This window comes from Phyllostomus hastatus, unplaced genomic scaffold, assembly GCF_019186645.2.
Source record: "Phyllostomus hastatus isolate PE091 unplaced genomic scaffold, TTU_PhHast_1.1 phas_scaffold_182, whole genome shotgun sequence".
In the NCBI taxonomy this organism is placed as follows: domain Eukaryota; kingdom Metazoa; phylum Chordata; class Mammalia; order Chiroptera; family Phyllostomidae; genus Phyllostomus; species Phyllostomus hastatus.
In genome coordinates, this window is record NW_025334013.1 from 9630945 (window position 1) to 9654396 (window position 23452).

The 23452-nt window shown below is 51.4% G+C and overlaps 1 protein-coding gene across 3 annotated transcripts; it reads right to left on the minus strand.

The window, feature by feature from the left end:
• Positions 1–2227: 2227 nt before the first annotated feature.
• Positions 2228–22981, minus strand: SDHB (succinate dehydrogenase complex iron sulfur subunit B). Of its 3 annotated transcripts, XM_045859545.1 has the most exons (9): positions 22795–22925; positions 22028–22099; positions 13965–14092; positions 10749–10834; positions 8168–8304; positions 7202–7318; positions 4412–4513; positions 3018–3140; positions 2228–2459 (listed from the first exon to the last, which is right to left on the minus strand). In XM_045859545.1, the coding sequence occupies exons 2-9, from the start codon at positions 22061–22063 to the stop codon at positions 2382–2384; spliced, it is 807 nt and encodes a 268-aa protein (XP_045715501.1). In that variant the 5' UTR covers positions 22064–22099; positions 22795–22925; the 3' UTR covers positions 2228–2381. The 3 variants fall into 3 exon arrangements, with proteins under 3 accessions (XP_045715501.1, XP_045715500.1, XP_045715499.1); XM_045859544.1 differs by lacking the exon at positions 22028–22099 and having other exon boundaries at positions 22795–22981; XM_045859543.1 differs by lacking the exon at positions 22795–22925 and having other exon boundaries at positions 21957–22083.
• Between the last annotated feature and the right edge of the window lie 471 nt (positions 22982–23452).

A 23452-nucleotide genomic window follows, 5' to 3' on the forward strand; every position in this document is an offset into this window, starting at 1 on the left:
CGGAGGAATGCGGCCTTCCTGAGGCTATCCGAAATCAACAAGGTGTGGCTTTTGCCCTACTTCCCTCCCGGCACGCGGCATGGGAGTCTGCCTGAGGTTTTTTCAGTTCGTGTTTGAATTTTGAGCTGAAGCACCAGAGGTCTGTGTACCTACCGCTTTAGTGAGGTGGTCCAGAATTCTGAGATGCTAGTCTTAAGGGCAAAAGCCCTGTTCTCTAAAATTCTAATTCTACACTTGTTCCTTTCTTCTTAGCAACCTCGGTTCCTAGGTGGCAGGGAACAAATCTTGTTCATCTTTATACCAGCATTTCCTCTGGGGGTGCTGGGGAGTAGTGCTTTTGAATTTCTCCTTTAAAAAGCCAGAAATGCAGCCGACGCTAGCTTGTTAGACCATACCACCATGAAGGCGTCTGGCCTGCAAAGCTAAAGCCAGAAACCCTCATTCGGTTCCTTCTCAGTGAGTCAGAACTTTTTCTCAGCCACCTGCCTCCTGACACAAGCAGCCTTTGTTCCCTGGGTGACTTCACTGCTACCACTTAAAAAGCAGCTCTGGGGCATTCCTAAGAGTGAAAATAGGGTCTGTCCCAATGTGAATTAGCAGGGGAAATGGTCAAATAACTTACAGTGCATCTGCACCCTACAGCAGGTAACCAGTGGTTAAAAAGGCTAAGGCAGAAAATACATTTTATACACACACGCGCACACACACACACACACACACACACATCCATCAAGGGACCAATGGATAAATAACACATGATATGTACATGCATTGTGTCCACCTAAGACTGTCCAAACCTGTAGAGGATTTTTATAAAAATCTGACTCAAACAGAAGTTACCCCTGGAAGCAAGATCTCAACAGACTGAGATAAATGCTTTGGAGAGTGAAGAGTCTGCAGTGTCTTTGACACATTAAGGAGGAAGGTAAGGAAGATTACTCAGAAGTGGCAGAGTCAGTGGGCCAGTTACAGGATAGTTTGGAGCACGTGCTCTGCAGCGGGGTCGTGCTTCAGCAGGGAGGGGTCTGAAAGGGGGCACTGCAAAGGCGAGTTAACCTGGGTGCAGAGGAAGGATGGTCAGGGCTGGCTGAAGGCAGGGGAAGTTACAGGGCGTGACCTGCCCGCGTAGCAATCAATGATCAGATCGCCCTGGGAGGTGACTTTCCGTAGAACCCCTTTCCGTCCACAGAGGGAATTCTGACACATGCTACAACACGGATGAGTCGTGAGAACTTCGTGCTAACTGAAAATGTCACAAAAAGATAGATACTGTGTGGTTCCCCTCATGTGGTAATCAGCCACAGAAACAGAAAACACTATTGACCGGTGGCCGCCAGGGGCCGGGGCGGGGGTTGGTGAGTCAGGGTTGAACAGGGACAGAATGTTGTGCAATAGCGTAAGTATACTCGATAGCACTGAGCCGCACACTTACAATGCCTAACATCATACATTTTTGGTTTTACAATAAAAAAATGGAAAAAGTGAAAGCTACCAGCAGACTGTATCATGCTCTATTGTTGCAGAGAAAACGTTTTATGTCTGCCGCACGTTTGTAACACAGAAGGTCTGGAAGGAAATTATAAACCGCCAACGGGGGGCGCAGGACTCCGGGGGCTCCCACTGTTTACTTGCCCTACTTTTGCAGTTTGTGGTTTCAGTGAGTGTTACAGCCTTTGTATTCTGTGTCGGAGCCAAGGCAGCAATGGCGGGGACTCACACTTGTGGTACAAGGTCCCTTGAGGTCACTTGTGGGACTAACTCGAGCTCACAGCTGGTCTGGGTCAGTGCTCCAGGCTGGAGGAAGCTCGAACCTTGCCTCCAGGAGATAAAAGATGTACCAAGATTTGGTTTTAAACAGTTCTAATACTGACGGTCATTGGAATGCTGAGCACTCAGGATAAGTGCTGGGGGGCGGGGGAGTGATCAGTCAAAACAGCAGTTTTGACTCCTGTTGTACAGACGGGTGGCGGAAGTAGCAAAGAGAAGGAACTTGCCCACAGTTGCCCAGCGGGGAAATAGCAGAGCTAGGAGTGAGCCCCAGGCCCTGCCTGACGTGGGCTCCGTGCTTAGGTCCCTGGGCCCTTGGGCCCTTAGGCCCTTGGGCCCCACCCCAGCCCACCCTATCCCCAGCGGCTCAGTGCTGGAGCCCTGGACCCTCCTCAAGGAGAAGGACTCCTCCTTCTGTACCTTCACGTTCCCCTGCAGCAAGTAAAAGGAGCAGGCTTGCTTTTTTGTTAATAAAGTAAAATAACATTTATTATTTTTTAAATTTTTATTATACATGCTGTAGTCATGGAAAATCAAGACCTTGAAGGAACTCAAATCAGATATAAATTCTGTTCAGCTGAGCTGGATACAAGTCATGCTCAGCATCAGAACAGTTAAGCTGAAGCTTTCTTTTCCTTGTAGGTTGCCATCATTTTCTTGATTTCAGCAATAGCTTTCCCTGGATTCAGCCCCTTGAAAAAGAGAGGCAAATTAATACCCAGTGACAGTGAAACTGAATGTAAAAAGTCCATGACCTTGGGCGGGCCTCCCCCTCAAGCTGGCACAGTGTCAAAGCCAAGTGGATGCAAAGCAGGCCCTTTAAAACTCAGCGGCCTGTGCTAAGAGCTCCCTTCCGTCTCTGCTTTCAGGCACTCATGATGGTTCTCTCTCCGGCAAGGGGCCAGTCTCGTTTTATTCCTGCCGGCGTGCTCACTGCAGCAGGACAACGAGCCCAGGGCAGAGCCCCGCTCTCTGAGTGCTCGGAGTTGTCCAGGAGAGAACATCCCTTCTGTAACGACAGCCGGCGCCGACGCTAGTGAGGCACCTCTCAAGGTTCCACCCACGGCCGCAGTCTCTGACTTACCACCAGGAATCCGCCTGCGTAAGCTCTCAAAGGTTGTGCGGAACAAGCTCTGTTCCCTCTCCTGCTCGACTGACCGAGTTCGCTCTCTGCCAACCGCCTCTTCACGCGCAGGCCACCCCGGGCACTGCGGTTCCTGGGCAGCGCCGAGGGCGCGAGCTCCACGTACCTTGGGGCAGGTCCTCGTGCAGTTCATGATGGTGTGGCAGCGGTACAGGGAGAAGGGGTCCTGCAGCTTGGCCAGGCGCTCCTCCGTGAAGTCGTCTCTGGAGTCGATCATCCAGCGGTAGGCCTGGGAACCAGGGACTGATGAGCTGGGCCGGCAGCTCCAAGGGCCAGGGCAGCCCTCTGGTTCAGCTCAGCGCTCCAGGAGCGTGAGGAAAGGGGGTCCTCTCGCCCTGGCGCCCTGTCTCTCCTCTCTTTAATTCCTGCCGTATTTCAAGGAGAGGCTCCCAGCTCTGTCAAACTCTTCCTGATTAATGATCCCACGAACCTCTGAACCACCGTGCACCTGGTACCCTGGTGCTTAATTATACGGATTCAGGCATCGTCCTCTAGTTATTAAGTTGCTCATTAGCTTCCTGTCAAGATTATGAATTAGGGAAGGCAGGGGCTGTGTCACATGACCCTTCACCCGTCTTTACTGCACCTACTCACTGTCTCTGAGTAAACTGATGACTTCACGGACCTCCACTGACTGATTCTTTTAATTAGCACATCCATCCCGGGGGCCTGAGACCAGCGGCCCATGGAGCTCTGGCAGTGGCCCTGGGAGGGCTGCCCCATCTCCCCACAACTCGGGCCCCTGGCGCAAGGGCCGACTGTGACCGTGCCTCATTATCAATCTCCACCGCGGCTGGGACTCTATACTGCGAAAGGGACATGCAACCATGCAACTTCTCTTTTTGTGGGAAAACGAGACACAAGAGGCTGTTTTCTGAGTTGCTTAAGAGTCTGTGGAAAGCACTGACCACAAATCTAAGGTATAAGCTATCTGGGAACAGAGACAGTGACTTTCTTCGCAGGGAACTATTCATATAGTGAAAGGCAACGAAAAGCGATACTCCTTTCCTTTCTAAGCAAGCCCTAAACCCAGCGGCCCGGGCTTCCGTCAGCCTGGAAACAATCTCCAACATGACAGCTGGGCAGTGGCCCCTCAACGCCACTTCTCTCTCCCCTGCTTGCATGTCAAAACTCCCCACGGGCGGGAGGTGGGGAGCCACGGCAGATGCGGTCTGGGGAAAGCGGGCGAGTGGCTAGGTAAGAGCCAGCGGCACAGGAAACACATTTTAAATATGGGCAAGCCATGGTGTGGCAGGCAGCATGCGACCACCCTGGGGGGCCACCCCACACTGAAACAAAGGCGTTTTGCAGGTAAAGCCCTAGGCTTACTGAAAGCCAAGGGAAGACAATGCAATCTATGATCTTGTTTGCAACACATGCAAATGAAGGAAGCCATCGCCCCTCCAAATGCCTAACTTCGAACGAGATGGGAGATATGTGCTTGGATTTCTGGAAGCTTGGAGTTTTGACTTTACTTAAAGCAATTACGGAGCACCGTACCTGCATCAGGACCGCAGGCCCCAAGTATTTGTCCGCATTCCACCAGTAGCTGGGGCAGCTGGTGCTGCAGCAGGCACAGAGGATGCACTCGTACAGCCCGTCCTGTGTGGCGAGAGGAAGGCAGTCAGGGACCCGGGACTGGAGAGCCTGCGCCTCCTCAGCTGACGAACGTGATGTTCGGGCTCAGAGCATGAACCGAGTGCCCACTGGCGTGAGAGTTTCTTTGGCCAAGTCCTCAGAGCGGTTTGCAGAGACTGACTAGAGTCATGAAAAAGGTCTTGGAATTGGGACGTAAACATTTGCTGGATCAGAACCCAGTTTTTAAGTCCACGGACCATGTACTTGTCTTTTAATCAATAATCCCTCTCTCCTCTAAAGAAAAAAAAATGAACATAAACAAGAGAAAAAAAAACAAAGCGTGTCACCTAGAACACAGTCTTGGAGAGAGGGGAAGGCCCCGGGCGCCGAGGGGCCTGGCAGGGCACACCGGCCGCCGCCCCGGCTCAGCGGAGGAGACGGCAGGTTGTCGGTGGGACCCACCCTCACCCTAAATAATGGCCAACTGCACCAAGCACTGTGCGCCTTGCCACCTTTGTGTCCTCTGATTATCACAATAATCCCAGCAGAGTCCCCCTTTACAGGAAGGCACCAAGGCCCAGAGAGGTCGGGCCATTTGCCCGCGGTCACACCGCTGTGTGGCCGGGCTGGGGTGGGGCCCAGGCAGCCTGACTCGGAGTCCCAGATCCTTACCACCTGCCGCGCTGACTTTATCTGCCCAACCAGTTCCACTGCACTGGACTTCCCCAATTTTAGGGACAGAAACTGATTAAAGGCAGGAGAACCAAAGGGTGCACTGACATCTGGAGTGACGGATGACAAAGAGCTGATGTCCTGATTGTAACCCTGAAACCTTGATAAAGTCTACATTCTGTTCCGGCAGCTGTCAGAGTGAAAGCTGGCCCCACGGGTCTGGAAGGCATAAGGTAGCAGGGTTAAGAGCCTTGCTTATAGTCATAGCCTTTAGTCTGCTTGCAGAAGAAAATCTAGCAAGAAGTTAGATTTCTTGGACAGAACTGGAAAGATAAAGATGTTTATCCAGCCTTACTTGTAGCAGGGGACAAAGAGGAAACACTCTCACTGTTCCCCGACAGGGGGTGGCTGAGGAGTACGTGACGCACGCACCCGAAGCCACGGAAAGTGAAGCGTGAGCTCATGCTCACGAAGAGCTTTTAAGAACACGGGAGGACGCGCACAGGAGCAAGAGGGGGGAAGCTGACACAAAAGCATAGTCACATTTTGACGCCAGCCACACAAAATGTGCCGTAACGTAAAAAAGAACAAAGGTGGTGGTCAGCAGGAGTCATCTCCGGGTGGTGGAACCACAGACGACTTAAAAACCAGTTCTCCGGGTTTTCCGGGTTATCTACAATGAGCGCGATGGCCTTTGAAGGCATGAAATAAGGCACTTCAGCATATGGATTTAAGGACGGGAAAAATCTAAGTAAACAAGCGAATTTTGATTATCTGGAACCCTGGTTCAGGGGAACACTTCGTTCCCTGATGACGCCACGTCGAGGGGCTGCCTGGCGGCCACACGCCCTCAGGGCGTGAGAGGTGACTGGGTGGGCCAGAGCGGCCAGCTGCGGCTGGGGCGCTGACGCGTCAGACTCCCTGGGGGCTAGAAATGGGGGGCGGAGCTATGTGCTGAGAACGGGAGGCTCCGGGAAGGAAGAAGACTCAGCTGCTCTGACTCACGTCACTGTCCTGACCCTCGGCGGCTCCATGTCAGAGCTGGGCAGCCGTAGTAGGACTCTCGTTTTAAATGTTTTATGGGGAACAGGAGAGGGGCTAAATATTCTCGAAGACCTAGAAGGCAGAATTCGCTTCTCCATTCACACGACTAGTGTTTATCATTAAAACAACATGCGGCAGGGTCTTGGGGTCCAGGAAGGGTAAGACATGGCAGAGGGCCTGCGCTGTGCTCCGTCCGCTGACAGATGGGGCGTGAGGGGCTCTCCCAGGACCAGGGCCACACCGGGGAGCACACGAGGTGGTGACCGCCGCACGGCACGTGTCCCTGGCCCCACACAGACACACTGTTGGGACCCGTCTCCATTCAGTCCCCCTCCCACCTCTTTTTCTCACAAGGACTCTAAGTGTTCGGGGGGGGGGGGGGGTGAGCATGCAGTCAGACCTTCCGAGAGGAGGCGAAAGTGGTGCAAGACAAGGAGGCTGAGAACTTGATAGTAACCCCTCACGTTCAAGGCCTCCTGAGCCTCTGCACAAGAAGGCGACTCCGAGAGAGTGAGAAGGCAATGCACCCACCACCAGACGCTGGTGCTGGGAACCAACACCCAGGTCCCAGCCCCAGTTCACCCATTGACTATTTCATCTCCACCTATACGACGGGGGTGGCAGGCTGCAGACAGCAGCAGCGTGTTTTATTTGGCCCTGGTGTTACGGTGCCACGCCGACTCCACCGTCAGCGGGCCATTCCCGTGGTTTCTTTAGGCAAAGACCACATGGCGACATGGTAACAACTTGCTCCTCAGGCCCCAGGCACCCCGCTCCCTGGTCCACTCACGGCCCGGCATGCACCCACACTACCCACCGGCCCGGAGAGGACGGGGGTCCGGCCCTGGACGGATGCTTCTGAAGTTCCTTCCCAAGTCACACGGAATGGTCTGCATTACCTCAGGCTGCTGCCCACCCCACCCCTGCAGGACACTCTTCCCGGGAAACATCTGTGCAACGAAACCCCTCCAACCAAGACAATGAAGGGGTAATGACCAGTTTCTCCCGATCCTCTATGGACTGCAGGTACTGCTGCTTGCCTCCCTGGGACTCGTCCTTCTTCTTCAGGTAGGGCTCGATGGACTTGTACTGGGCGTAGAAGTTGCTCAGGTCCTGAGGGGAAGAGGGAGGGGAAGGGCAGATGGGTCAGATGCCACCCTCACCTTAGCCTTCTCCTTTACCCCATTTCCCAGCCTAGTTTTCTGCTCTACAATGGAGAGAGGTCAGACTCTCTTCCCTTGGCAGGGGTACAAAAACAGGTTCAAAAAGGAGACATGGTTGCAATGCTAAGTGTGGTTAGGAAATCTCTGCCTCACCCCCTTGGGAAACCTTCTGGTCAAGTACAGGGAGGCAGAAAAGAAAGTGAAATGTGTAACAACTGTCGCTTCCCCAGCTGGTCTCTTCCACGTGACTTCTGTGTAGTTCTAGCCGAATTCTCCATTTCTGGGACTATACCAATTCTGGTCCATTATCCCCGATCTTCACCAAACGAGCTGCTGGAAGATCTTCCAGGCGTGTTCATCTTCCAATATTCAAATTGCTTAATTAAATTCAGACAGAAAAAAAGCCTGCCCTAAGAACTAACGGTGCCCTGGCCGGTGTGGCTCAGTGGATTGAGTGCCAGCCCATGAACCGAAAGGTCCCCGGTTTGATTCCCAGTCAGGGCACGTGCCTGGGTTGTGGGCCAGGTCCCCAGGTGGGGGTGTACAAGGGGCAACTGATGGATGTTTCTCTCACACACTGATGTTTCTCTCCCTCTCTTTATCCCTTCCTTCCCCTCTCTCTAATTGGAAAAAAAAAAGAACTAATAGCATAACCTGAACATACCTCCCCTTCCCTCTGCAAACAATATGGCGGGGAACGGGAATTGGGGAGCAGGGAGCAGGGATTGGGGAGCGGGGAGGGAGGGAGAGAGGGAGGGAGGGAGGGAGGGAGGGAGGGAGGGAGGGTGCAGAAACTCACAGGAACAAGATCCTTTATCACATACATATGTGGCAGAGGGTAGATTTTGGAGACTTTGTTGAGGTCGGTGTCGATCCTTCGGGTGCAGGCTAGAGTGTTGCCCCCATTAATGTTCATCGCACAGGAGCCGCAGATACCTGGGGGACAAAACCATCGTGCGTGTCCTCACCCGGACGCAGAGCCCCTCGCCCGGCCGTGCACTCGGCCCCGCGGGCTGCCGCAGCTGCTCTGCCCTCCGGAGCCACGCTGGCCGGCAGCACACCAGTGGCGGAGGGGCCTGTTGCCTTTCTTTCTTCCCCTCCTCCTTCTTGCCTAGAATGCAGATCTTACGGCTGTAGTCCCAACACCCATTCTGTGACCGCGAGGCAGCCTTGAGGCTGGATGGCACCGGAGAAGGACAGAGGAGCCTGGGGTCCGGCTGGTGTCACGGAGCTCCCGACACCAGTCCCAGCTCCATGCTTCACGTATTTTGAGAGAAACATCAGCCTCCGTTCTCTAAAAAAGCCACTGCCTCTGGCCAGAGGCCCCATCTCTGACCTCGGAAGCCACTGCCACCTGCACTCAAACTCTAAGACGTACAACACCCCAAAACAAATCGGCGCCGTCTCGGCCATCTTCAGGCTGAGGCCTGGGCACAGATCACCCAGAGGCAGCCCTTGCTTCGGCGTCTCCACACAGCGAGCAGCGTGGCGGCGGCCCTGGGGCGGGAAACCCAGAGGCTGCCTGAGCCACGACTTTCCACGGAGAATGACGAACTGACGCGAGGCCACAGCAAAGCAAGCCCAGCGACAATGAGCTGGTGACTGAGGGAGGGGCCCCGAAATGAGAACTTCCTTAGCCGGGACTCATTTCCTGTGCATGGACATGTCCTGGGTATTTCAGAGCTTAAAAATGACTGTGCAGGGTAAACCCGGAGTGCCACTTCTCCGAAGCCGCATTTCCACCACCAGGCCGGAGAAATGTGACTGCTGGTGAGACGTGCGCTGGGTCGCCGCTCCGTGAGAATCCCCTCCCTCTCCCGGACCCGCTAGGAGCGTAAGAGAACATCAGAACTCTTCTCCTCTTCAGGTCGTAGGCAAACACTCCTCAAGAGACTGAATATATATCGCCACTGTATTCATGTATGCTTGGCAATCAACTGGAACAGTGTGTTTTTGTAAGAAATGGTATATAATTTAAAAAATAAATCCAATGAATCTTCTTGTAAAAAGTCTTCCTTAGGAATTCTCTTAATTAGCAATAAGGGAATAAAAAAGAGTGGTAGTCAGTATCATTCTGCCTCATTTATTTCAGTCCAGATGGGCCACACCTTATGTTCTTGGCTCCGAAAGCGTCTTATGGGGAAAGGTTACTGAAAGCATCCATATTTCCTGTGTTGTCAGGATTTATGTGGGGAAGGTTGGTGTTTAATCACAGCAGAACGTTCCCTGAACAGCAGGGCTCAGACAAACTATCGTAGTAACTGTCAGCATTAGCTACATTAAATCCAATCCTGTAAGATTAGCTGAATCAAAACAGATGTCTTAGAAATAGGACTTCAAACGCTTGAAATGCACAGCAGAAAAAACTTAAAAAGCGGTGGGCCAATACCCATAGCGACTTCTCCTTTTTGAAAGGTTATCTTAGGACGAAAGTTCAAACCCAGCCCTTGGTCCCGGCCCGAGCTACGCTGCTTTGGTTTTGTCCCAGGTTTCCACGCCCGGCCGGATCGGACCGCCTGAGTGCGGTTCTGGCGTCTGGCAGCTCGGGCTGGCTCTCGGCTCCCGACTCACCGCCTAGGGGCCCCTTTGGAAGTCCCTTAGCCTCCCCGGGCCTCAGTCCGTCTGCACACGGGGGTAAATACGCAGGGCCCCCGTCTGTCTCTGAGGGGAGCCGGGCCCGCGGACTGTGCCCTACGGCCACCGCGGCCAGATGGCCTTCAGAGAGCCCTGCATGGTTTCAGGCACATCTGAGTGCCCCTTGAATGATTATTTAGGAGTTTTATTTAAATCAAATCATTTTTACTTAAATTCACGTTGAAAAACCATTCATATCACTGCTACTCTCAACAGTAATCACATTTTTCTAATATGTGAATAAAGACAGAGCTATTAAAGTAAAATGTGTTGGTAAGCACACTGCCTGAAATCAGCTCGCGTGGCATGAGCAGCATACTATGGACACGCTGCTCCCTTCCAGAACATTCCTACCGAGCACCTGCTCTTTGCACAGGTAACGCTGGGAGCCGGAGGCGGCCACACGCGCCTTCCCTGTTGGACGAATGTTGAGTGTGCAGAAGCACTAGCTAGGCACTCTGCACTGCCCCTGACAAGTGAGCGCTGCACAGCAGAGGTGGCCAGCTGGCGTACCTGGGCAAGTCCTCACAGGGTGCAGCAGCTCTCGGGGACTGCCAGGTGCGGCAACCATGCGACAGAAAGCTCCCAAAGGAAACCAGAAGTTGTCCCGCAGCTAAAATTTCTGACATTTACCCAAAAAAGGAAGTGCACCGCACGGCAAGGTCACCTGCAGAGCCCTGGCCGGCCCAGGCCTCTCGGGGGCCCGAGCCAGGTGTGCAGGACTGAACGGGGAAGGAAGTGCTCACCTTCTCTGCACGATCTTCGGAAGGTCAAGGTGGAGTCAATTTCATTCTTAATCTTGATTAAAGCATCCAGCACCATAGGACCACATCTGACCAAAACCAAAACAACAGAAGACCCAGATGTATTTATGTGAAGTTCAATCTCTCCACACTTTTACCATAATACGATGAGACATCTGCCTGTATTAGCTGCTTTTATTAGCCATCGGGCCTTCACACTTTCCCACGTCACGTTCACACTTTCCCCAGAGTTTTATTTTTGCACATTCTTATACACCGAGTACTGCAGAGTTCTATTTTGGTGATCACACTGAATGTACACTTCCAGGAAACAGAAAGCTACAGAAAAAAGTATTTCGGTTAGGAAACGACCTCCATAGAGTGGCAGTTCCTGTCTTCTCCTTCTAAAGCTCCCTGCAAAGCTTTCCCAAAGAGTTTATTTCAAATTTAAAATTTTTTAGAATCCAGACAATAAGTGGCTTTCAATGGCTCATTAATAATAATAATAATAATAATAATAATGTATAATTGTAATAGAAACACAGTACAGAGAATAACACAAAATAAGTCACCCATGGTCCCTTAATCCAAGGCACCGAGTGCCCCATGCACGTGGGGGCAGCGACAAGGTGAAGGGCAGCAGCCCTGGCCGGGAGCCCAGATGCAGGCCTGGCATCTGACAGCCTGGTCTGAACCTTGCTGGGGCGCTTCCTGGGTTACAGGCAAATCCCTCAACCAGCTTCCCATCTACAAGCACAGAGAGCAGCACCTACAGCCCCCAGGACTGCTGCGGTGAGTGCATACATGGGGAAACGAACAGGAGAGGACTGTCGCCGCATGCACTTAGTTCAACCGTGACTGTCCGCACAAAGAGACGTGATTCTGTGCAAGTGGCTTCCTGTCTCTGAGCCTCAGTTTTTTAAATCTGTCAAACGGAGTTAATACTGTATCACAGGATTACAATGAAGATGAACTAAAAACACATAATTTTTATGTTGAGCACCCAGAAGTGCTCAACAAAACTTATTTCCTGGTTGCCACTCAATCTCTCTCGGTATTTTTCTATGCATGAGATTTAAAACAATATGCCCCCTCCCCAAATATCCATGAGCATCGTCTGTACTTCTTTTCCCCTGGCTTTACAGGGACAAAATTGACAAATAACACTGTGTAAGCTTGAGGTATATGACATGATAATTTGACATGTGTAAGTTGTGAAATGATGAGCACAATAAGGTTAGTTAACACACTTGCACTGTCTGTATTCCTATCAGCAACATGTCACACCTTTTCACTGTGCCTCTGCCAACAATGGAAACCGTAACCTTTAAAAACCTCTGCTGTTCTGAGAATGGAGGTGTTATCATCATCAGTGTTTGGTAATCTCTAAATACTCACTAACTAACTAAGGTTGAGTATTTGTCATGAATTCATTACTTTTTCTTCACTCGCCAGTTACTCAGTGCAAGTCTTCTCTGGCCAAGTTCCCTTCTAGGTGCTGCAGACACACCAGAGAACGAAACAGCTGAGGATGCCTGTCCTCTAGAGGGTCCCTCCTCGAGGGCTCCTCTAACAGACTCATTCCGATGGACTCAGTCTGCAAATGTTCTTTGACTCTGTTTACTGAGGTCCTGAGAAGTTTTGGTTTTTTTTAAAGATCTGAGCTTATTGTCCTGGCTGGGTGGCTCAGTTGGTAGGAATGCTGTCCCTTACACCAAAATGCAGGTTCGATTCCAAGTCAGGGCATGTACGGGAGGCAACAACAGATTGATGTTTCTCTCTCACATTGATGCCTCTCTCTCTCCAATCAATAAATATATCCTTGGGTGAGGATTAAAAAAAAAAGACTGAGCTTATCACCTTACAAAGGGAAAACTCTTCAGTTTCCTTCTCTCTACTACTTGCTCTGAATACTTCAATTCTGGTCACCAAACATGTGGGTCTTTTCCCCATACTAAGCAATTCCACAACACCAGCTGGGTGTCCCACATGTCACTCAGTTCTGACACCATCGACCTGGAGACAAGCATCAGACCCCAGAGGCTGAGGACTATCCCACGAGACTGCCCTCCCTCCCCAGCCCTCCCCCTCAGATGCCCATGGCACGGCCAGGCTGTCACCTGTGCTTCTGAGCGAATGGCTATAAAGTGGAGATTCTCATGACCCTGTCCTTGGGCTTGACAATTTGCTACAGCAGTTCACACAATTCAGAAACAGCGCTTTACTTACTAGACCGCCGGCTTATTATGAACGGATACCACTCTGCAAGAGCCAATGAAAGGGCTGCACAGGACAAGGTGGGTGGGAAGGGGAGCCGCGCTTCCAGCCCCCCATGAGTTGACCAACCCAAGCTCTGAGGAATCCCACACTTCGGGGGTTTTTATGGAGATGTCATTCCACAGTCACGATTGATTACATCACTGGACACTGGTGACTGACTCCACCTCTAGCCCCTCTTCCCTCCCAGGTCGGGGTGGGGCTGACAGTGCCACCCCCCTAATGACATGGTTGGTTCCCCTAGCAACCAGCCCTCACCCCGGGGCTGGAAAGGGGCTTGTCGTGACTAACGAAAGACACCCATTTGACCTGTTGTTATTTTTCTGGAGCTACTCCAGTATCTGAGAAAAAAATAAAATGTTCTTTATAACAAAAGATGACCATATAGGCCTTATTTCCTTTGGCTACCAATAGAGATCCTTAAAAGCGGAAATGACGGAAAAAGAGTACGTCAAAGAGACGTGGTGTGGAGGACCCAGCCCACTGCCTGGCTGTGAAGAGGGGCACCAGGAGTCCGGAGGCGGCCTCTGAAAGCTGGAACGGCCCTCGGCTCCCAGCTGACATGGGAATTAGGGACCTGGGTCTCAGAGCCACGAGGAACAGCACGAAGAACAGAAAATGGATGGTCCCTGTCTCGGGAAAGGAACACAGCCACCGACACCTCAACTGTGGTCTGATAAGCCCTCGACTGGACTTCTAACCTGTGAACTGTAAGGTATCTAGGTTGTTTCAAGCTACTAACTTTGTGGTAACTTGTTACGACAGAAAACCGATACCTAGGTTTTGAATCGGGCACCCACCTCATTCCTGTTTCAAAAACAGGACACATTCCAGAGCCACTGATGATCTTAGTTTTAAACTTTCCAGGATGCAGAAAGCACGTCCCTGAATCAGAAGAGCTCACCTCCATTCATCGAATGCCCAGCCTGCAGAGACACTCACTTGTTCAAATCGATCTCGTAAGTCTGCATACGAGGCTTATCTCCAGTCTTGTCCGGGTCCCATCGGTAGATGGCGAACTTCTTGATGCGGGGAGCTGTGGCTGCGGCTGTCTGGGCCCCTCGGCAGGCCTAATGTTGACGAAGTTCACAAGAAGGAAAGAAATATTAAAAATGCAAGACAAATCCTCCTAATTAGCCGCACCGTAAACGGCAACACTGGATGCAATCCCACACACTGCTGACACAGTCTTCTTGGAAAAGGCAGCCATTGAATGTCCAACAAAATATCAGGCATCTACCATATGCCAGATGTGCTAATTCACACTAATTTTTAAAGCCACTATTTATTATTGCCAGGTACTATACTAAATGTTTTATATGAAGTACTCCACTGAATCTGCATTTTAATACTGTTTTTTATCCTCACCTGAGGATATGTTTATTGATTTGAGAAACAGGAAGTGGGGGGAGAGAGAAACTTCGACATAGAACATCAATCGGTTAACTCTCTCAGGCGCCCCCACAAAGGATGGATCCCGCAACCCAGGTCCGTGCCCTGACTGGAAGTCGAACCTGCGACCCTTTGGTGTATGAGACAATGCTTCAAGCAACTGCACCACACAGCCAGGGCTGAATCTGCATTTTAAAGATGAGAGAAATGAGGCTCAGAGGCGAGGTTATGGGCCGACGGTTACGGAGCTGATGAGCGGACACAGGGCTGGAATCCAGGTCTGCCTGACGCCAAAACGCGTGCTCCTCGACACTGTGCTGCCCCGGTCAGCTGGGAATATGCCCAGGCCCCTTCTGGGTGCTGTCTTCTCTGTACACTCTAACTTCCTTGAGGGCATGCGTCTCGGTGTTCTCCAGAGAAACAGAACCAACCGTGCATACGTATACACATGGACATACGAATGCACGTACACATACGTAGATTAAAAATAAGTAGGTTTGCAGCGAGGAGCTGGCTCATGTCATTATGAAGGACAACACACCCCAAGACCTGTGGTCGGAAAGCTGGGAGCCCAGGGGAGCCAACGGGGCAGACCCGGTCCGAGCCTGGAGGCCTGGGAATCAGGAGGGCGGACGGCACCTCCGGTGTGAGTCCGAAGGCAGGAGCAGGCCGGACGCCACGGTTTGACAGCCGTGGGCAGGAGGAGCCCCCTCGCATGTGAAGGGGTAAGAGGGACTCTGTTCCCGTCAGCCCTTGCCCTGGCCGGGTAAGGGCAGGCACTCAGCATCCCTCAGTTTTTCGATGTGAATGTTAAGCTCAGCCACCACCACCCTCACGGAAACACGCAGAATAACCTGACCACCTCTCTGGGCGCCCCACGGCCCAGTCGGGCTGACACATGAAAGGCGCCTTCAGAACACGGAGCAGGTTATATTTTAGATCCCCCAGTGTGCCTGGTCCAGGCTTTTGCTTAGAGCAACGCAATCCACGGTTAGGAAAGATGGAAGAAAAGAGCAAAAATGGAGCGTTATACTAGCGTAAAAATGTGGTTTATTTTAAATGTACTTTAAAAGGCTGAACAGTGCAACCTCTACCAAGCCACTAAAAGTAAAACAGAAACACCCCGAGTCAAGAGCCACGCCGCCCCGATCCCATAGCCCTCGCAGCCTTTTTCCATTTGGCCGAGGCCACACCAGGTCCTCGAAGCTTCTGCTGTGGCGGCGGGAGGGGAGGGTCCTGTCAGCCCACACAGCACGTACACGCCAAACCCCAGCGTTTACAATGGAAAATTCAGACTACATTCCAGGCTAGCTAATTCCCTTATAAACTGTTACAGAAAGTAAGGACTCTGAAGGTTAACTGCTATTACAAGAAAGAAGCCCTGGCTGCTGTGGCTCAGTGGATTGAGTGCCAGCCTGTTCAATTCCCAGTCAGGGCACATGCCTGGGTTGTGGGCCAGGTCCCCAGCAGGGGGCGCACTAGAGGCAATCACACCTTGATGTTTGTCTTCCTCTTTTTCTCTTCCTTCCCTTCTCTAAAAATAAATAAATAAAATCTTTTTAAAAATCTGTTAAAAAAAAAAAAGAAGGTAATGGTGTGTGTTACTTGCTGGCCAAAAGTGCCCCAAAATAAGTGAAGCTAAAAATACAAATATCAGCCCTCAGCATGCAAGAAAATGTTTGAAGAAAATGAGAGAGAAGGCGAAGATGAAGCTGTATTTTACCTTATCACCAGGCTGGCTAAGATCATTAGTACAAGGAAAGTCAGTTTTACAAATGAACATTTTCCAGGAGGGACTCCATTTTGTAAACCGACAGGAACATTAGGCCAATGCCACCTTGTGGCATTTAAGAGAAAGTGAAAAGAAAAGGCTCCCCCAGATAGCTCCAGCAGACTTTTGCTTGCTCAGTGCCCCCCAATCTTTCGGTTTTGGTGAGGTTTAATGAGGAATAATTCATTTCAGACAGTCACGTGTTGTATAGTGACGGGCTACGCTCTGGGAGATGCATGGTTAGGCCACCGCGTCCCTGTGCGAACACCCCAGAGGCCCTCGCACACACCTGGGGGCACGGCCCCTGCACACCTGGCCATGAGGTGCAGCCGCTGCTCCCAGGCCACAAGCCGGCACGACACGCTCCTGCGCTGACTGCCGCAGGCAGTTGTAACAGTGGTATTTGTGTGCCCAAACACTGAAATGGTACAATAAAAATACAGTGTAAAAGATAAAAAATGCCCTGGCCAGTGTGGCTCAGTGGATTGCATGCTGGCTTGTGAACCAAAGGGTCACCATTTTGATTCCCAGTTGGGGCACATGCCTGGGTTGTGGGCCGGGACCCCAGGTGTGCGAGAGGCAACCACACAGTGATGTTTCTCTCCCTTTCTTTCTCCCTCCCTTCCCCTCTCTAAAAAATTAAAAAAAGAAAAAGAAATAACACTGAGATCCCCCATACTCTTTACTCAACTTCCCTCAGTAGTACCACTGTACAAACCTACAGCCGATGTCACAGCCAGAACATTAACACTGAAATAGTCAAGGCGAGGAACATTTCCGTCACCACGGAGATCCCTCGTGCTGCTCTTTTGCAGCCACACCTCCGGCCCTCACGCCTCCCCAGCAATCAGAATCTGTTTCCACTCCCACAACTTTGTCATTTCAAGAATGTCAGAGAAATGCAATCACCTAGTATGTAACCTTTCGGGACTGGCTTTTTTCCCCATTCAGCATAATTCTCTGCAGATTCAGCCATGCGGTCGTGAGCCTCAGTAGCTGTTTCTTTTCGCTACTGAGCAGTGTTCCACGTTAAGACGTGCCATGGTTTAGCCATTCCTCCGCTGAAGGACATCTCGGCTGTTTCCGAGCTGTAACAAACACTTGTGGATGGGTTTCTGTGTGAATTCAGGTCTCCATTTCCCTGGAACAAATGCCCAGGAGTGTGACCGCTGGGCCATATGAGGGCTGCATGTTTAGTTTTTTTAAAGAAACTGCTATACTCCTTCCAGAGTGGGGGGTCACTGTGCTGAGGGAGCAGGTAGGGGGAGAGCGACAAAACGTTGCCTTTTAAAAACTATGCGTACAACGCCTTCAAATTTCTACCCTGGGATTTTGGGGTTGTCAGCTCAAAGCCTGATTCAACAGTACCATCGGTGGGAGACAGGCGTCTCTCTGGCTCGATGGGGCTCCGGTTCCCGCTCACAAAGCCTGTCCAAGAGGACCACGGTCCCCTGCCAGGCACCCTCACTCTCACGCACTCTCTAATACTGAAATACCCGCTGCACACCCACTCTGCAAAGGCAAGCGGATCTTGACTAGAACACGCAGACCGTCCCGAACAGCGATACGTTTATGCAGAAACCATCAAACAGCCTTACGAAGGACTCGAGGCAGAGCCAATGCACGGACGCATCACAGCAGAGTATCACGGGCAATCAACCCCAACGTAAATGTTGGCATACCCAAAGTATCACTATTCTTCAGAACAATTAATTTAAGTTCATTTTGAGTAAAAAATATATTTTACACAACACCTGGAGGAGTTAAAGGGAGTAAGGAGAGAAGACACGGAAAACAAGACGACTGGAGGTGGCTGTGGGTCTCCAGGTGACGCAGCTCCGTGCACCGTGAGGCCCCACCAAAGTCAACCTGCAGAGTCACGGCAGCTGTGACTCGTAGAAAATCCCCCAAACAGAGAAATCTGAAAATCTGCTCCGTAGGTGCTCACAGCAGACGTGATAGCGGCTGTCACTCACTGAGCCCTTGTCAGGTGTCAGACGCTGCACTAAATTATCTCTACTCTGCACAACTTCTCTGCAAGGACATTTTTAATATTTTCTGATCACACAGCAGAGAGCCAGGGTTCACACACAGGTCACTGGACTCCAAAGCCCAACCTGTTAGCTGCGATACCAGTGGTGCAAATGCCAATCCAAAGCAGAACAACACAGAGAGGGAATTTCTTTTCCCAAACAGACCCCAAAACAATAGAAGTTGTCACTGTACCCCTACCACCAGCAAGACCTGAGTGGTAGATGTCCCATAAACACCCCTTCCCTCATTTGTTCAATAAATAACCATGGAGTGGCTACCATGTTTCAGGGACGATTCTAGGCCTTGGGGATCATGGATGAAACAGACATACATTCCCACCCTCGTGGAGCTTCCCCAGTGAGCGGGGGAGGTGCGCGCAAAATGTCTGGTTTGTCAAGCGGTGACGTGTGCTTTGGAAGGGAGACAAAAGAAGGCGGATGGGGATCCTGGCTAAACTCTACAATACTTAATGGGGTGGCCAGGGAAGGCCTCACTGAAAAGGTGACAGGTGAGCCAAGACCTGAAGGAGGTGAGTAAGCAAGACACGCACGCGCTCAGGGGAAGAGCCAAGCAGGCAGAGGGGCACGGAGCACGAAGACCTTGCTGCTGGAGGACCACACAGGGCGGCCGGCGTGGTTGGGCGTGGAGCGGGAGGGACAGGGATGGGAGGGCAGTCAGGAAGGCAACGGGAGAGCCAGATCAGGCAGGGCCTCATAAGGGTTTTGCTTTTACCCTGAGTAAGATGGGAAATCACTGGGAGGTTGTGCGCAGGAGTGACAAAGTCGGACAGGTTTTGAAAGAATCGTTTTGGCTTCTGTTTTAGGAGTCACCTGCAGAGGTGCGGAGATGAAAGAAAAAACCGGGTTAAGAAGAAATTGCAATAATCATCCGAGAGATGATGATGGCTTGGAGCAGGGTGGTCGCCATGGAAATGGTCAGAGGCGGTGAGTTTCTTTAATACATTTTGAGCAGGACTGACAGGGTTTGCTCACAGACTGGACGTGAGAACGAAGCAAAGGGCAAGGACGGTGACTCCAGAGCTTCTGGCCCAAACCACACGGAGGATGGAGCTGCCGTCAGCCGAGCCGGGAGGAGCGAGTCGCCGTGCGTGGTGGGTGGCGTGCGCGTCAGGATTTCGGGTTTGGGCAAATACAGTTTACGCTGTACTGTCAGACAGCCATGCGGAGGTTCTGAGAACGTAACTGGTGGACGACTGAATCTGCAGACCTGGGGTGAGGTCTGGGCTGGGGACGTGAACTGAAGAGTCACCAGCCCGCACAGGTAAACGGTATCTGAGGCCCAAGGGAGTGCATATAAAGAAAAGGACTGAGAACGGTTCCGGGGCGATGAGGAGAAATCAGTAAAAGGAAAAAACAGCCAATGTACGAGGAGGGATCCCTGGAGGCTGGGATGTCCTGGGAGCCAGGTGGAAGAGGGGTTTCGAGGAAGGAGTGAACAGTGACAGATGCTTCAGAGCGAAAAGCCTTACGAGAATTGAGAGGCGACCATGGAATTTACAGAGCCCAGGTCCCTGGTGACCGGGACAGGAGCAATTTCAGGGAGGGGGCGAGGGTGAAAGCCTGGCTGGAACAGGTTCGAGGGAAAACGGGAGATGAATTTTGGACAGTGAGTTGAGACATCTCATGAGTTTTCTATAAAGACAAGTACAGAAATGAGGTGGCTTTTTTTTTTTTTTTTTTTTAAAGCATGCTCACGTGCTCCTGCTGTGACCTGAGAAGGAAACACTGGTAACGCAGAGGAGAGGGGAGAGCTGCTGGACAGCAGTCTCCGAACAAGTGACAGCACGCAGAAGATGAGAGAAGGGCCGGCTATAGGGGTGCTGCCGATCCTCCCGCAGTACCAGAAGGAAAAGGAGAACATCTGGGCAAAAGCAGGGAGGCGGGCAAAATCTTGAGGCTTTTTTCTCCTGTTGCCTGTCTTGTAATTTACTATAAACCCATGACAGAGGAGGATTCTTTGAAAGCATTTCTACTTCAATCCACAAAACTAATGAGCACTCGAGGCTGAGCGTACCAAGTTTCTAGGAAAACTTGGAAAAGATTAACTTCATAGTTTATAATTTAAGGAAGGAAGCAAGATAGTCAACAACTGGACTGAACTGAGGAGGATGAGGAGGGTGAGTTCTGATTTATGCTGAACGCTGCTTGTAGCTCCTTCAGGAAAGACTCCTTAGGGAGCAGGCCTGGGGCTAGACAGAGCAGATCCAGATTCGGAGGCAGGAGAGAAAGGTGTGGGAAGGAGGAGTGCAAGGAAGGCTGCATATACCTGAGTAAAACAGAAGCTGCGGCCTTGTTTCTGAAATGTGTGTGTGGCAAAGTTCAAATCCAAGCCCTACCACTTAGTAGCTGTGTGTCCTTTGGCAAATGAGTTAACCTCTCTGATTCCATTTCCTCTTTTGTAAACCTCTAGCCTTTTGTAAAAGGGTAGGGATTATTAAAACCTACCTCATAAGACTAACCGGAGGGATCAAGCTTCTAGTGTAGCCCAGAAAATAGTTTCTGCTTTTCCATATGGGCGACGCCACCAGTTTTTACATCACTCTGATGGGCAGATGGGTGTCCTAAGCCCTGCCACTGCTAGGAGCACTGAGACCCACAACTGAAAGTGGGCGGTACTTGCCCTAAAGGAGTTCATAGTCTAGATGAAGAAATAAGGCAACACAGACACCAGTTAATCACTTACAGGCAGAGCTGCAGTTTGGTGATGCACACTAATGCATAAGAGAAATTCAGGGGAGAAACCCTACTGTGTCCTACAGTCCTAGGAGCCTGAGTGTCACCCACAGGTAACACACCAAACTCATGACCGGCTGAATTCTTTTGCAGTGGTCCTTGTGGATGAGACGGTACCTTCCTACAAGAGGGTGGGGGGAGGGATTCTTCTATTTTTCTGCCCTCAAGACGCCCTACAATGGCCTCACCTGGAATTACAACACTGACCTACGCAAACTAGCCTCCACAATTTGCTCTTGGAAGAGGGGCCTGAGCTTTAGAACTCATTCTCATTGGTGGGGCTCTCACAACTTAACGGCTTGCTCAATAACTGTAAGGTTGACAACTACCAGGTAAACAAGGTCATGATCAATCACCAATTTAGCCCTGGCTGGTGTGATTCAGTGGATTGAGCGCTGGACTGTGAGCCAAAGGGTCACAGGTTCTATTCCCAGTCAGGGCACATGCTTGGGTTGCTGGCCAGGTCCCCAGTAGGGGGCGTGCGAGAGGCAACCACACACTGATGTTGCTCTCCCTCTCTTTCTCCTTGTAAAAATAAATAAAATCTTTTAAAAAATCACCAATTTAATGCTCAGAACTCATCATCTTGAGTCCCGGGTAGGCAGAATTCTTTCCCTACTTCCCCTTTTCAGAAAGACTATAAAACGAACTTGTCCAAGTTCGCATACAGCATTACAAGCACAGAGCCAGCATTACAAGACATGCCATGTGCATTGTGTTATGCTGCTGGAGCAGGCCCTTAAAATGAAGGGTATTCTCGTGTAACTGCAAGAAAGGCAGAGGAACAAATACTTTCCGTACACCTTCCATGTGCCCAGATGTGTGCTAGGAGTTTCTTACATGCTATGTTTTAAAAAAAAAAATGAGGTTTCGATCCTAGATCTACCAGCTCTTGGCCATGACATTCTCAGCAAGTAAAAACTTCTTTCTGAAGCCTTGGTTTTCAAATCTTTCAAAAAGAGGCATGAATTCCTGCTTGCCCACCTTACCGCGGTGGTTGAAGAGCCCCGAGGAGGACACACTTGAACATGGCTTGTAAATTCTCAGTCCCTTACACATGCAATGGCGATGCCCTGTCCTCTTCTAAACATTCCCACTCAGAATGCAGATCAGAAGGCTGTCGTTTCCTGACAACACAAGAGGCGTGGGAAACCCATCACCGCACACGGAATAAAATACAACAGGGCAGTGCCACTCTCCGTACCCGTGTGATCCGTGCCCAAACTCTGAGGTCGCTACTGTTATAGGCCGTTTACAGGCGGGGACACCGAGAGGAAGGAGGACACTGCTTTAAGGAACCAAGTCTTCCCCCAGCACCCCTAGCAGGAAAGGGTTCAGACCCTTCGGGGACTCGCCCTTTCCTTTCCAGTTCCAGGGTTCCAGTCCCTCTAGACTGAGCCCCGAACCATGCATCCCCTGAAAGAGTGATCGCGCGTCCGGGTTCCTGTCCCTCTTCACACTCTCCGCAAAGGCGGCAGTTTGGTGGCAGAAAAAGGGCTTGGAGCCCAAATGTTTGGATTCGAGTTCTGCTTCCACCTGTCACTCACTTGCCATGTGACCTTGGCCAATTGCAGTCCTTCTCTGAACTTTTTTTCTTATTTCTAAAAATCGCCTTCGCCCTCACCACCTCCCAGGCTGCGACAAGGAGCAGGGGGATGACAGGGATGCTCCAGAACCACCAAGAGCACCGCGCAGGTGGGAGCGGTCTCCCCCTCCCTGAGGCCTTGCCCTGCGCTCCCTCCCTCTCCTCCGCGGCGCCCTCGGCTCCAGGCCATCTCCGTGACCTCCGTGCCTGGACTCTCCTTGCGACCCCGGGGCTCACCTGCAGGCAGGCTCCGCCAAGGGCCGTGGCCGCGAACCGGGGTCTCAAGGACACTCTGGCCACAGCCGCCATCTTGGCTTCTGACGTTGAGCCCCACCCCTTAACCCCGAGGTCGCTCTCTGTCGGCAGTCCAGCTGAGCACAGAGGGGCCAAGCCAACGTCCGCCCTAGATCCGCTAGTCGCGTAGGAGCCACAGAGAGGGAGGCGGCTTCCGGTTTCCCGGGCGGGAAGACGGAAGGCAGACAGCCAATGAGAGCGTGCGCAGTGGCGGCGTGTCTGGCGCATGCCCAGTTGGCCTCCCGCGTTTCTAAGGTGACCTTCCAAGGAGGGGACGGAGTTAGAGAGGGAGGGCGGTAGAAGGGGTGGGACTAAGACTATAAGGGGGCGGAGCCATCCGATCTGAATCCTTTCTCAATTTTAAGCCCTCTCTGGAAATTTGTCAGTCGTGTCACTCATTCTCTGTCGCTTAGTGGCTTTAGTAGGACACAGTACGGTTTGCCCGAGACTGTCCAGGATTCGGCACGGAGAGTCCCGAGTCTCTTGTTCAGAAACTCCATTCCCAGACAAACTGGGAGGGTTGGTGAATGAACCAGGGGATTTCAAAGATGACGATAGAGGTGTTATGCATTCACTCATTAAAAAATATGTATGGAATGCT